The sequence below is a fragment of the Marmota marmota genome, unplaced genomic scaffold (genome assembly GCF_001458135.2).
Source record: "Marmota marmota marmota unplaced genomic scaffold, marMar, whole genome shotgun sequence".
Classification (NCBI taxonomy): domain Eukaryota; kingdom Metazoa; phylum Chordata; class Mammalia; order Rodentia; family Sciuridae; genus Marmota; species Marmota marmota.
Window position 1 is genome coordinate 11,732,715 of NW_025999880.1, and position 14,001 is coordinate 11,746,715.

General features: G+C 55.7%; 1 protein-coding gene across 1 annotated transcript; it reads right to left on the reverse strand.

Moving 5' to 3' along the window:
* Positions 1 to 250: 250 nt before the first annotated feature.
* Pdk2 (pyruvate dehydrogenase kinase 2) lies at positions 251 to 12,674 on the reverse strand. The gene is made up of 10 exons (XM_015495496.2): positions 12,523 to 12,674; positions 5,056 to 5,127; positions 4,496 to 4,680; positions 3,963 to 4,052; positions 3,696 to 3,773; positions 2,941 to 3,017; positions 2,752 to 2,850; positions 2,542 to 2,649; positions 1,887 to 2,000; positions 251 to 1,318 (listed from the first exon to the last, which is right to left on the reverse strand). Exons 1-10 carry the CDS (start codon positions 12,588 to 12,590, stop codon positions 1,178 to 1,180), a joined length of 1,032 nt encoding a protein of 343 aa, XP_015350982.1. The 5' UTR covers positions 12,591 to 12,674; the 3' UTR covers positions 251 to 1,177.
* Positions 12,675 to 14,001: the final 1,327 nt, after the last annotated feature.

A 14,001-nucleotide genomic window follows, 5' to 3' on the forward strand; every position in this document is an offset into this window, starting at 1 on the left:
GTTGTGGAGGTGGGTGGGGACACAGGGACGAAGTGATGTCATGTGTGGTGGACTGACAGGCCTATCACTGTTGCTGGGCTGTCAAGAGCTCTGGAGGACGCTGCCTGGTATTTTACTCCTGGTACATATGGGTGAGGTCCAAGCTGGGCCAGTGTCCTGGTGGCATCATGTATGTGACACAGGGTATGGCAGTCTATGTAAATGTGGGTGTGTGTGGCTCCCTGCCCCCAGCAATGCAGCCAGGCCACAGTCTTATTCAATCTCCTCTTTACTGTGAATGTCATTGTCACCGTCACAGCCACTGGGAGGAACACACAGCTTTAACCCCCTGTGTGCTAAGGGGAAGGGTGGGGGCACTGAGGGCTATAAAACTAGCTATGTACAGAGCAGGGAGAAAAGGAGAGAAAGCCACTCGAGTACACGCTGGGCACAGCAGGACTGAGGTCAGGCAGGACCGAGTGGGGGTGTGGTGGGCAGACGGTGTGCACGTGAGGACATGCTGGGGAGGGTGGCACAACCTTGCCAAGGTCACCTGAGGCTCCCTGGCAGGGCAAGCGACCTCAAGGTTTCCCCAGGTTCCTCTACTTTTGGGATAGACCTGGGCTGAGAACCATTCCCTACTCCCCACCTGCCGACTTCTACCTTGATGCATAGAGTGGAGGCAGAGGTGCCGGAGCAAGACCCCGGCAAGGGTCAGAGGTGCATCCTCTCCCTTCCACTCCCCCCACCAGGCCTGGGGGCACCTGGCCCCTTCCTAACACTGACGATGGACCAGGGCAGTATGCCTGTAAGTGGTGGGGAGTAAGGCAGGAGGAAGTCCAGGGCTATGGTGGGCATGAGGGGGACCCAGGACCCCTGGCAGAAGAGTGATAGTCCTGGTTTCAGGACCACCGTGGGAAAGCGTCTCTAGGGCAACCCATCGGGGTGGATCATCCCCAATCCTCAGGCATCACCCATGGAGACTGGGACCCAGGGAGACCACCCAGGTGTCTCCACGGAGACAGATTGGCACTTAAGGACCACCACAAACCAGTTACTGCAGTGACTTCCACAGAGATAGAAACTGGTCATCAGGGAGAACCACCCCCACCCATTTCCTGGGTGACGGAGAGGGTCGCCTTGGTGGCCAGACCCCAAGGCAGCAGTCTGTCCTCTCGACTACAGGGGAGGGCGGCCCCTAGCTGACTCGGTAGGTGGACGTGTTCTTGGGCTCTGTGCTGGGCACACACCAGTCGCCAGCCTCCTGGATGGTCTGGTAGTGGCGCCAGGCTGACTTGTTGTAGACGGGCAGGCGCTCCACTGAGTCTGTGGACAGGGCCTGCGGAGCACAGGGTGAGCCTCGCACCTCCCTGAGACTTGCCCACTCCTCAATAAACCACCCTTCCCCAGGTGGCTGTGCTGGTCCCTGATCCGCACGTCCCACCGCAAGTCAGCCCAGCCACCAGCCACTGGTTGAGACACGACCCTGCTCAGAAGGGCAATGGAAGGGTCTGTTCCCTCCTGTGTCCTGCTCCTGCCCATTCAAGAAAGCTACTCCCTCAAAGGTCAGGGAGAAAGAGAGAGGAGGGTGGGCTGTGACCCTGATTAAGGTCACCAGGTTGGGTCCTCAGTTTCACCCTCTGAGCTGGATAACAAGACCTCCACAGTCCCCTTTCTTTCCAGGTCTAAAAGGTCAAAGGTCCCTGAAAGAGGGGTCTTAATCGTGGGCCACAGATTGAAATTCCCTCCCAAGCTGGGGGCTGAGGGTCATATGGGTTGAGGAACTGTACCTCTGCTGATTCTGAGTCTAGAACCAGGAAAGGAGGGAGGGGTGGATGGGAAACCTCACAGCGGCCCTGCCTGCCCAGAAAACCCTTCTCCAGGGGACTCAGTGGGCAGGGCCTCACCTTGAGATAGATGACAGCATCAGTCCCAAAGCCTTCCATGGAGAAGAGCTGCAAGTCCCCCTGGAAGTACTTGGCATAGAGGCGGGAAATGGGGAGCCCATAGCCAAAGCCAGCCTGCAGGGAGCAAGAAGGCAGCAGTGAGGGGGCTGGGGCTGGTCCTGGGGCCACAGGGACCAACAGGTGAGTGGGCTGCTGGGCTGGGGCCATGCAGGGGCCTCCAGAACTGGGACGGGGAAGGGCATGGAAAAGAGAAGCCTCTGAAGCCAGACGGGGGTGTGGGACGGAGGAGGCCAGGCAGGCAGGAGGTCTGCTCAGGTAGCCAGGAGGCCTGTGCAGGTCACAGGGCTCCCCCTGGGAGTGGGCAGGGAGGCACTGGGCAGCAGAACAATGTCACAAGAAAGGTAGTAACTGTGGGGAGAAGGAGGGAGGACCGAGGAAAGGCGACAGGCAGACAGACGACCCTCAGCAGAGGTGGACCTGTGCAGGAAAGGGAGAGATGAGGGGACCAGGAGGCCCAGACTCAGGAGAGGGAACTGTCACTACACACTGCCACGGAGGGTACAGCATCACTGGGAGATAGGGAAGCAAGAGGGAGAGAGGTGGAAGAGGCGGGCATCCCCCAGGAGCTCGAGGGCCCTGGAGGAAGCCATCTTACCAGCGGGGTGCCCCCAGTGCCGGGCTGGGGGGTGGGTGCTGTGGAATACATGTAGCTGAAGAGTCGCTCAATCTTCCTCAAGGGGACACCTCCACCCCGGTCACTCATCTGGGGCCAAGGGGACATGTCAGGAGCCCTCCAAAGCTTAGTTTTCCACCCACCACCACCCTGACCTTTCCATGGTTTTCCCCACCCACAAGGGCCACCTACTTTGATGGACAGATCTTCCTCACCCAAGGCCACCATAACCTTGACTGGGGGGAGAACAAGGCTGGATTCGTGGCTCTCCACTGTGGCTCGCATGGCATTCTGGGGAGGGGGAGGGAATGAGGGCTGAGCTGAGTGAGAGAAGCCAGACCTAATAGGAGCCCTGTGAATGGGGGTCCCCAGCCTCCTCACCTTGAAGAGTTCAAAGAGCATGTGGTAGAGGTGGGAGGGGACGTAGACCATGTGAATGGGCTGGGTGGAGTTGGCAGCTGCAGGGAGTCGAGAGCAAGGTCAGGACACAGCCTGGAGTAACCTTCCCACCCTCCTCCAGACAGGCCCAGCAGCCCTCCTGGCCCCCTCTTCTTTGGGTAACAGCCACCCCTCCCAAGCTGTAACTGGGCAATGGCTGCCCAGCTAGAGACATCCCCAGCCTCCCTTGAGCTGGAGGGAGCCAGTGACTCACAGAAGCCCAGTCTTCCCTGTCTTCCTGAGAGCTGGGGGTGGGGAGCCAGCTCCAAATACCCTGCCACCCAGAGGCGGGCCAGAGGGAAACCTCTCTCTTAATTTAGCCACTCGGATTTGGATTCTGGAAAGGCAGCCAGACTGACGGCCCACCTCCAACTTGGCTCCCCCATCGCCCTCCTGCTAGTCCTCCTATTTCCTTCCTATCCATCTGAAATCATCTTGTTTATGTGTTTGTTGGCCCCCTCCCCCAAACTCCCCAGCACCCAGAATATAAGCTCCCCGATGAGAACAGGGACCTTGTCTGTCTTGCTTGCAATAAATATTTATCAAATATTGAAATAGTCGCCATCAAATAAAAAATCCTAAAAGCAGCCCTGCTTCTCCCCTGCCTGGAAAGCAGCACCCCCTTCCGGCTGCCCCCCTCACCCGGCTCTCCCCTGCCCCGCCCTCCCGGAGACACCTGCACAGCCTCACTTGCTCACCGTTGACCTCCTGGATCTCCAGGTCAGGTGAGGCCATGTAATACTTGTCACAGAGGAGCTTGGCCATGTCGTAGGCATCTGCAAGAAGATGGGGCCATTCGGGGTATGGGTGGCTCACATAGCAGGCAGTCCCCCTAGCGTGGACAGGGCATCACCAACATTACCTTCATGGGGATGTGCCCCTACCCACCGGGAATGGGTCACCCCTGGCAGGTGGACTTAGCGTGGTCCCCAAGTCTCCTGCAGGCCAGGCCCAGGGAGGCTCACCTTTCACCACGTCAGACACCTTGCAGTTGGGGTCGATGCTGCCGATGTGTTTGGGGTGGGCAGGGTTGGTGCTGCCATCAAAGATGAGGGCTGTGGGTGGGAGAGAAGGTGCTGCTGGCTGGGCCTAGAGCCTGTCCCTGCATCCCCTCTTCCCAGGGCCATCCCAGAATCCACCCTTCTCCAACCTCCTAGGGGCTCTGATCCCAAAGTGCCCCCAACCCTGGCTGCACCCGTGGCTCAGGCCACCTGGGACCTCTGCAGGCCTGAAGCATGCTTCTTTCCAGAAGTTTCTCCCCACATCTATCCCACCTGACAGCTGTCCTTTACGGCTTTCCCCATCTTGATTTTGAAATTAGTTGAGCATGAGAAACTCGTTGAATTTATGATGGCTATGACCTGTCAACAATCACAGTGAACCTTCCTGGACAAAGAAACTCTAAACAATAATCTGTTTATTTTAATTCATGTGCTGGGGATCTAGCCCAGGGGCTCCCCCCTCCTCCCACCCCCACCTTCCCGGCAGCTGGGCTCACTGTGCTGGTTGATGAGCATGCGGATGGAGATGCGGCTGAGGTAGAAGCGGTCCAGGAAGTACTGGATGTTCTGGTTGGAGACCGGGTCATCGCCGTAGGTGTCCTTGTACTCTAGCACGCCCTGGGCCATGGTGGGCACCACGTCATTGTGCCGGTTCCGGATGGTAACCAGGGCATCAGTGAACCTTTGGAAGGTCAGATGTTCACCCCACCCAGCCCCAGCCCTGGGGCACCCAGACTCCTCCTGGTCTTCCCTTCCCAACCCCACGACACACAGCACCCCCTCCTCCTGAAGCCCACCCTTAATCTCCTGCTGCTGTTCCACAGTCTTCGTGCTCAAAGCCCAGAGCTCTCAGATCCTCTGAAGGGCAGCTCCCCAAGGGCAGGGCCCAGCCTCGCCCAGCTGACTCCCACACTGAGAATGGAGTCTGCTTCTCCCCTCAGACTGGACACCCCTGCCTAAGCATCTTTTTATTCTGCTGGCGTTCCGCCAGGAGCTGCAGCCTCAGATGTCCCTCGCCTGGACCTGCCTCCCTGCCACGCTCAAGGCCCTCACTCACTGGTGCAGGGTACGGTGGTCCTCAGGGTCCTTGTCCAGGAACTCCATGATGTCCAGCAGACTCTGGACATACCTGTGTGCAGAGGGAAGGAGGGGACTTGGCTTCAGCTGCAGCTGGTGAGGCCGCCTCCCAGCCCCTAAGCCAGACCTTGTTCTTGGTCTGTTCCCACTGTGGGATCTGGGGACAGGCTGCAGCACAGCTTTCCTCAACCCATGTCATCTGCACATCTCCCTGTCAGCCTGGTAAGTTATGCAAACCTCTAATCCATTGGTTCCCTATGGCACCTCTGCTTTGGAAACTAGAATACTAGTCTTAGGGGAGCCTGGAGATAATTCCATCCAAGAGGCCCCATAGGTCAGGAGATTGGACCAAGGGCCGAGCAGTGAGAAGACACTGAGGTCCACCTGCCCTTTCCCGGACACATCCTATCACTTCTCCCATAGGCGTCTGCTGCATCCCCTGGGGTACAGACAGAGACTGGCCAGCAGGGACCTCTTCCAGAGTGACATTAGGCCTAGGGAACAGGATCCTAAAATGGTGAGTAGGCAGGGCCTGAGGGAGGGCTAGGTCCCTGGAAAGCCCAGAGAGGCTCCTTTTACTCTGAAGGGCCCCAGCAGCAGTGCACGGTGCCTGCTCCTACCTGCAGCTAGGTCAGAGGATGCAAAAGGAACACAGGGCCAGCAGGGGACAGCTTCTGCATGAGTCACCTGGGCTAGCAGATGATGCCAACCTGGAGCCACTGTCCCCCCTAAGGTTCCCGGTTTCTCTGCTAACATGCCCAGTCTGCAGCCTGTTCTCCTGGGAGGGCAGGAAGCACTGGGTCTCTGGCAGAAATGCTCCAGCCAGGAGGCAGGTGGGGGAAGGGCTGCCTTTAGCCCCGTGGCAGGGGGCCCAGGCTTGGCGGTGTGTCTGGAAAGGGCCCTACCACATTCAGAGCCACTTCCAAGGCCAGTATGCTCTGACCTTCATGGTGACCTCTAAGAGGTAAGAAAGGGATGAGCCTCAGTCACCTCAACCCAGGCCTGGGGCAGCTGGGAAGGGGATGATGAAGGCCCAGAGGTCTCCAGCTCTCCTGTCACCCATCAGGCTGTGACTGCCCCGGATTCCCACCTCCAGGCCTCCACTCAGGCTGTTCCTCTGCTCAGGTGCCCTTCCACTTACACCCACCAACTGCTGCCCTTCCCTCGCTCGCTAAGACAGCAGAGAAGATGGTAAACGAACCAGCTTGGAATGGGCTCTGCTTGGTCCCCGTCCTAGCTCTTCCACATCAAGCTGTGTGGCCCTGAGTAAGTCATGGAACCTGTCTGGGCCTGAATGTCTTCGTTAGGAAAATGGGGACTGTAGACACATTTACTACTGCTTTTTGGTGAGGACTAAATGATCACTGGCATGGTGTGGAGCTCATTGCACTCTCCGAATGCTTGCTCAGAAACGCACCATCTGAGTACACCCTGAGGCCCCGTGCCTCCGACACCCCTGTACTTCTTATAGGCCCCAAATGACACCATTCTTTGGTCCACACTGCCCTGAAGAGCTCCCCTCTGTGGGCAGGAATGGGGATCTTACCCCTGGGGCTCCCCGCAGCCTCCCCACCCAGGGCCCAGGATACAGCCTGACAGACAGAGGTGTCCTTGCTGACAGGGTGGGGACGGGGAGCCACAGTTGAGATCAGCTTCCCCCCAGAGTTACCCCATCCCTGTCCGAAGACATTGGATGGCACTAAGACCTCACTTCGGTCTCCTGAAGAATTACAACAGCTGACACTTACGCAGAGTCCACTGTCTCCACCTGTGCTTGGACCTGGGATACAGAGTGCAAAGTATTTCCCTCGTTTTGAGGACAAGGGACCAGCTCAGAGAAGGCAGGTACTGTGCCCCAGCCACACAGTGAGCAGCAGGCTGGGATTTGAACCCGGGTCTACTTGGCTATACCCTGTGGCCAGCTGCTCCCCATCCACACTGCTCCTAAGAGTGATGCTTCTGCTGCTGCCGATGGCGACAGTAGGCAGCATTCTCTGGGTCTGCTCTGTGACCCCCTGGTGCTTCCCTTTGACCTCCACAGGGATCCCATGAGGTAGGCGCTGCTGCGAGACAGATGAGGAGGTGAACATGCAGAGCCGGGATGCTCTCTCCCAGGCCCGTGTGACTCTAAATCCTTGTCCTCTACCACGTCCAGAATAAAGCCTCATGCTCAGATGACTCTTAGAGAGATTTGGGAGAGAATCCCCAGTGCTGGGGGGAGGGGGAAGAGAAAGGGGAGGGGGCCAGCTGGAGCATGGCCCTGGGATCCCCTCTCAAGACCCAGGGGCAGGTGGGGATGGAGGAGGCCAGAGGAGGAGGTGGAGCTGCTCCCTGACTGCGCATCGCCAGCAGGGGCAGAGTTCTAGTGCCCGAGGGTAGGGCTGCTCGGTGAAGCTTAGCGGGCAGCATGGGGTGTTCACGTGCCACTGACGTGGAGCAAAGGACAGCAGGATGAACTGGCAGTGGGCACCACCGCCAGCCAGCCAGCACAGTATGATAAGGGACATCACAGTAGCCACAGGCTTTAGACTCCCTGACAGCCCTGGTTGTATTTCCAGGACAGAGAGGAGATTCCCAGAGGATCCTTGGCCTGGCCCTGGCCTGATGCTCCCAGGGGCCTGGCACTCCAGATGTCCCCCTTGGGCTAGACCTGGAACCTACAGAGGAGACACAGGGGGTGGAGCCCTGCTGGCTCCTGGGCTGCCTACCCTCCCAGCACCCGGGAAGAGCTGGGTCTAAAGTAGATGGCATGTCCAGGCAGAGCGGGCAGTGGGGGCCCACCCCAACAACTGGGGAGGCCTGGGGCCTGGGAGCCTGCTACTCTTAGGTAAGCTTCCCACCTGGAGGTGCCCCCAGGGCTGCCTTCAGGGTTCTCACCAGTCCAGAGCCCTGACAGGGAAGGCAGGGGGGTGGCATGTGGGGTGGCGGGTGGCCACACCTCAGTGAGGAATGTGCAGAGAGGGGGTGCATAAGACTGTGAACATGAGGAGCGTGCCTGTGGGGGTACAAGTGTGTGTGCACTAGTGTTCACAGCTGCTGGGGACAAAGTAGACCAGGAGATAGCCACATGAGGGCCATGTGAGGGGGTGGCTCTCTGTACTGAGTGAAGAGGACCAGAGACAGCCTGTACCTGGAGCACTCTCTTGGGGTTCAGGAGCAGGCTTGGCTATGCACTGAAGTGCACTGGCTGCCCAGTCCCCCGCTGAACAACGGGGTTCCCAGCAGGAACTATGGGGTGGGACTGCACAGATAGAAGGAGATAATCCCGGCTCCTGGTTCCTACCAGGCTCAGCATCTGCTCCTTAGTTATGCAGGGGGGTCTGGGGGATCCGGCAGCCAGTTCTGCCCAGGCCCTAGCCCAGTGGGGGACCAGATCCGCCTGGGCCTGCTGCTTGGAATTCTCTGGGACTGGGTGGTTCCCTGGGGTGGCAGCAGGGTCTGGGGTCCACACACCTTGCACATAGGCAAGGGAGGCTGGCGAGAGGATGCTGGCCACACCCTATCACCTGCCCCCTTCCAGCAACCCCCACAGACTCTTAATGACAAGAATGACTCACCGTCATTTGATTCTACTCTAACTCCTACTTAGCCCAGAGCGTTTTCTAAAAGCACGTCCCCACTATCCACACCTCCTCTGGCCATCCTCCCCTGCTGAGAGGAGCCTGGTTGGCCACCAGCTGACAGACTCTTTGCTGGTGGACCCTGCTTTGCAGGGGACTTACACGTGAGCTTAGAGATCTCAGTCTTTCTCGCTGTGGTGGATGCCCACCGGCTCTGGAAAACCTCTCAGCACCGCGACACTGCCCACGGGGTGGCCTGCCACTCCCTTCCAGAACACAGCCTCCAGATCCCGTAGCCCTGGTTCGACTCCCAGCTCCACCACCCATTCCCAGGGTGGCCTAAGAACTTCTTCACCTCCCTGAACCTCAGTTTCTCATCTACAAAGTGGGGGGCGAGAGCAAAGTCCACTCGGAAGGTTGTGGGAACGAGTGGCGCCTGTGAGCACTCAGGCTGGCCCTCAGCTATGCAGGTTTTGTCCCTCTGGTCACTTATATCACACCGTCTAGAAACCTCCACCACAATTGGATCATCTGTGGCCTGGAGGTGCTGCTGCCCGGAGGCCTGGGGACATCGCTGGTGTTAACAGAGTTCTGTATGCTTTAACAATGGCATTTGACCCTGAGAAACAGAATGGGTCTCCATGCTACAGACAAGGGAGCAGAGGTGTAGGGCCACCATACTGTCTGCAATACCTAGAACGTCCCCACCTTCCTGTCACCTCCAAAACATGGCCTGCTACCCCAAGTCTGTCCAGCTGAAATAACACATCAGGTTTATTCCTGAACCAGGAATTCTTCAGGTACAGGGACTGCCCAGACCCTGCCCCAGCTGAGGGGAGACCCTGCCAACCATCACCGCACAGTGACTATGACACTACTGCCAGCTGCATCTGCACAGTACCCTTTTGGTTTCCAACAGAGAGGGGTTTTTTTTAATATATTTTTTTAGTTGTAGTTGGTCATAATACCTTTATTTTATTTATTTATTTTTATGTGGTGCTGAGGATCGAACCCAGCACCTTGCACATGCTAGGCGAGTGCTTTACCGCTGAGCCACAACTCCAGCCCCTCCAACAGGGAGCTTTATTTCTTACTCATCAGACTTAGTCTGGTGGCTGTCTTGCCAGGTTCCCTGGGAAGTCACCGCCTCTTCTCATACAGACCCTGCCCACGCCCACCGCATCTGATCTGTCATTTAGCCAGCTGGAGCTTTCTCCTGGAAAAGGAGATCTGCACTCTTATAGGCAACCACTTTGTCCCCATCAGGAAGTCCTTCTGCTCTCACACCTCAGTCTCTCTTGCTGTGGCTGATGCCCACTGGCTCTGGAAACAACTCTCAGCAGGCTGTCTCTTCAGCATGCCAGGAGGCCTTAACAATCCCTTGGCTGGCTCTCCTCTAGGCTGAATCATCCTCTGGTGAAGTATTCTCTCTTGTCTAACTTCACTCCCTCCTGCTGTTACTTGACATTACTTCCAAGCTTTGATAGAAGAATAAATTAGGTCAAGCCCCCCCAGGTCACTGATTTTCAGAAATGGACTCTGTGTAGCGTCCTGGGGAGTCATGGACAGTCCAGCAGTCCCCTGCCCTCCTCCTGCACCTCTGGCTGTCCCCGGAACACAGTGTCCAGGGAGGGGAACTGAAAAGCCTGGTCCCGGAGTCAGCCTGAGTCGGTCAGTCCTGAGAGGCAGCCAGGCCAGTCAGCCGGACTGAGTGGGAGGAAGGCTGGGCAGAACAGATGGCACCTTCTGTCTCTCCCCAGTGCTCCACCACCCTGTGGTGGGACACGCTGGTTGGCTCGGAGATCCTGGGCTCAGCAAGGGGTGACCTGGTTGGGCTACAGGAAGATCAGACTCTGCCCTCCGTCCCTCTGTCCCACCTTCATGGTCACACTGGGCACAATCAACCCCTCAGAGCACGTTCCCGGGTGACCAAGCCAGCCCCTTCCCATTCTGGCTATGAATTGCCTACATTCCTCTGAAGTCCATTTTACCTTCCACCATAATTTTACATATATATATATATATATATATATNTTAAATGCTCCCAGTAATTAATTTACTCTCTAGAAACAACTATCTCTATAATCTTTGGTGAATCTCTTCACTTTTTTTTATTTGGTGCCAGGGATTAAACTCAGGGGCACTCGACCACTAAGCCACATCCCCAGCTCTATTTTGTATTTGATTTAGAGATGGGGTCTCACTGAGTTGCTTAGGGCCTCGCCAAGTTGCTGAGGCTGGGTTTGAACTTGTGATCCTCATGCCTCAGCCTCCTGAGCCACTGAGAATACAGGTGTGTGCCACTACGTCCAGCTTCCCACAACTTCTGATTTGGTCAACATTCATTGTGCATCTACTGTATACCTGGCGTTGTGCGTAACACGTTATCTACCGTGGCTCATTTCATTAGAGTAATTCAGGGGTGTGCGTGTTCCTGTGCAGACATAATGCTGGCAGGGCACCAATAAAGCCCCTGAACCCTGAGCACTGTCTGGTTATGGGAAGAGGGTAGGGGTTCGCATTTTCTTCTGCGTTTTTGTATTTTCCACGTGTCAAAATGATATTATGTTATCCTTCTTCAATGAAGGGGGAAAACACTCAATTATACTTTTAGAATAATAACCTTAGGGCTGGGGTTGTGGCTCAGTGGTAGAGCGCTTGCCTAGCATGTGTGAGGAACTGGGTTCGATTCTCACACCATGTATAAATAAATAATAAATAAATAAAAGATCCACTGATAATTAAACAACATTTAAAAAATAATAATAATAACCTTTGATTCTTCATTTAAAAACAACTAACTCTTCAGTGCTCACTGCTCCTCCCTCTATCTCTGATGCATTTGGTTTGCCCGGTCTTGGTAGAAATCATATTTTCCTATGAGAGGATGGGCTTCCTGAGGGCAGCCATTGCTGTTTTCTTAGACACAGCATGCTGCTGGGCTCAGGTGGAGACACATGCTCTGGAGTCCAAAAGGAAACCACAGCCATTCCACCCTGCGGGTCCCAACAGCCAGGCAATTGTGCCCAGGCACCATGACAGCCCACTGATGATTAGCCAGCTATATGCCTGGTGAAGGACACATCCTGTTTTTGCTTCATGGAACAGGCTGTTGGCTAATGACCTCTTTACCTGACCCTGCACCCTCCTGAGTGCCTTTCCCAGGCTTCACCTCTGCTCCTCTGGCTGCCTGCAATAAACTTATGGACTTTGTCCTCCAAAACTCTTTGGGAAAAGACTGTGTCATCCCTGTATCTATTTGAGCATTTTCCAACATCCGAAACAATCAGACTTGTTGCTTGGATTATATAATGTGTTCCAAGATTTGCTTCTTGTTTCTGTTTCTCAAAAAGTCACCCTAAATACGGGAGGCTGAGACAGGAGAATCATGAATTCAAAGCCAGCCTCAGCAACAGCGAGGTGCTAAGCAACACAGTGAGACCCTGTCTCTAAATAAAATACAAGATATGGCTGGGGATGTGGTTCAGTAGTTGAATGCCCATGAGTTCAATCCCTGGTACCAAAAAAAAAAAAAGTCACCCTAAATAAATAGCGTCTAGTAGGGGCTGGGGTTCTAGACCCAGGCTGGTGGCCACTGCTGACATTATTAGCCTGAATTAAGGTTTTGACTATGAAAACTGATTTCTGGATGGATCCTGGGTTCCCAGAGAAAGCAGGATGGTAAGAAGAGGGGTAACCCGGACACAGAAGTGAGGAGGCCGACTATTCATGCTAGGGCCTAGGATTCCCATGTGACTCTGGGCAACTCCCCAGCCTCTCAGAGCCCCTGTGTCTTCCCTTGATCCCCACCCGCCTCAAGGCAGCTGGCAGTACAGACTCCATCCCTGAGCCAAGGGACACAGGTGATGGAATGGGAGAGGTCTCACCAGCTCTGTACCAGCTGCACAGAGGGTGTGCTCAGCACCCGATCCGGAAGCAGGTTAATCTCTTTCATGATGTTGGCCAAGCGCACAGGGAGCTCCTGCCGAAGGAAGGTGAATGAGGTTTTCTCACAGGCATTGCTGGACCCTGGTGGAAGACAGAGGGGTGAGTCCATAGGCACAAACCCTGGAAATCCAAGGACATCTCCAGGATCAGGTGAGCTAAACCTTGCATTGATCAGGGTTTAGAGGACAAGGGACCTGCCCAGGACAAAAACAAGGCAGCTCTCTTAATCTCTGCGGTGTTCAGGCCTCCCCATCACCTGTCCAGTACTTCAAGACCTGCATCCCCTTCCCATCCTATTTGCCTTTAAACATGGGGACAGGGCCCCTTTGGGACCCATTTGGAGCTGCTCTGGCCTAAGTCACCTCACTTCTTTCTCCTTTCCTCCCAGTAAGCTTTGGCACTGGGAGTAGATCCAGGGGGGCAGAGGCACCCAGGACATACATCCCACCTGAACTGTACCCTAGTTGAGGGGGGCTGTACCTAGACTCCCTTGGCTGCAGGGTCCAAGCATTGTCCCTGGGCACTCTACAGGCTGGTGAGGTGGATGGATGCCCACTGTAAGGTTACCTCTGTATTAATGATCCCCCACTTTTCTTTGGTACCAGGATTAAACCCAGAGGCACTTACCACTGAGCCTCATCCCCAGACCTTTTGCTATTTTATTTAGAGACAGGGTCTCACTGAATTGCTTAGGGCCTACTTAGCTACGTTGCTGAGGCTGGCTTTGAACTCGTGATCTTCCTGCCTCAGTCTCCCAAGCCACTGGGATTATAGGCATGCACCACCATGCCTAGTATTAATGCCCTCTTTGAGGCAAATGGGAACCTTGATCCCCAGTAAAGATGAAAAGCTGGGTGAAGGACTGGAGAAGGCTATGAGCCAGTGACAGGAGACCTGGGTTCTGGTCCAGGTTCTGCCTCCAAATCTGTCATCCAGGACAAGTCATCATCCTTCTGAAAGTCTCACTTTCCCCACTGTACAAGTGGAACAAACTACTCAAAGTCCTCTGCAGGTGTGACATTTCTCTCCAGTATGGGCTGGGTGGCTTCTAAGGGCTGAGAGTGGGCCCACCAGGCTTTCCTACATGAAGGAAGCTCAACACTCAAACAGGGTAGTGGGTGGGAAGACATATCCTGAGAAACAGGTGCCATATGTCTTGGCTGCCACCTCCCTGACCTCTTTCTGTCAGTGACGCAGCTGTAACCTAAGCCAGCCACTATCTACTCAACTCTTGAGAGACCTGGGCCCCCCCTCCCAATTTCTAGCTGGCACCACGGAAATGCCATTTAGACAGACAGGGCCCACACGTCTGGCTGCCACCTTAGCTCAGCCCTCCTCCTGCCCCAAAGCCACCCCTAGGACATTGGTAGGGGGAGATCCTGGGGGATCTCCTGACCCAGCAGCCCCCAAAGCGGGGG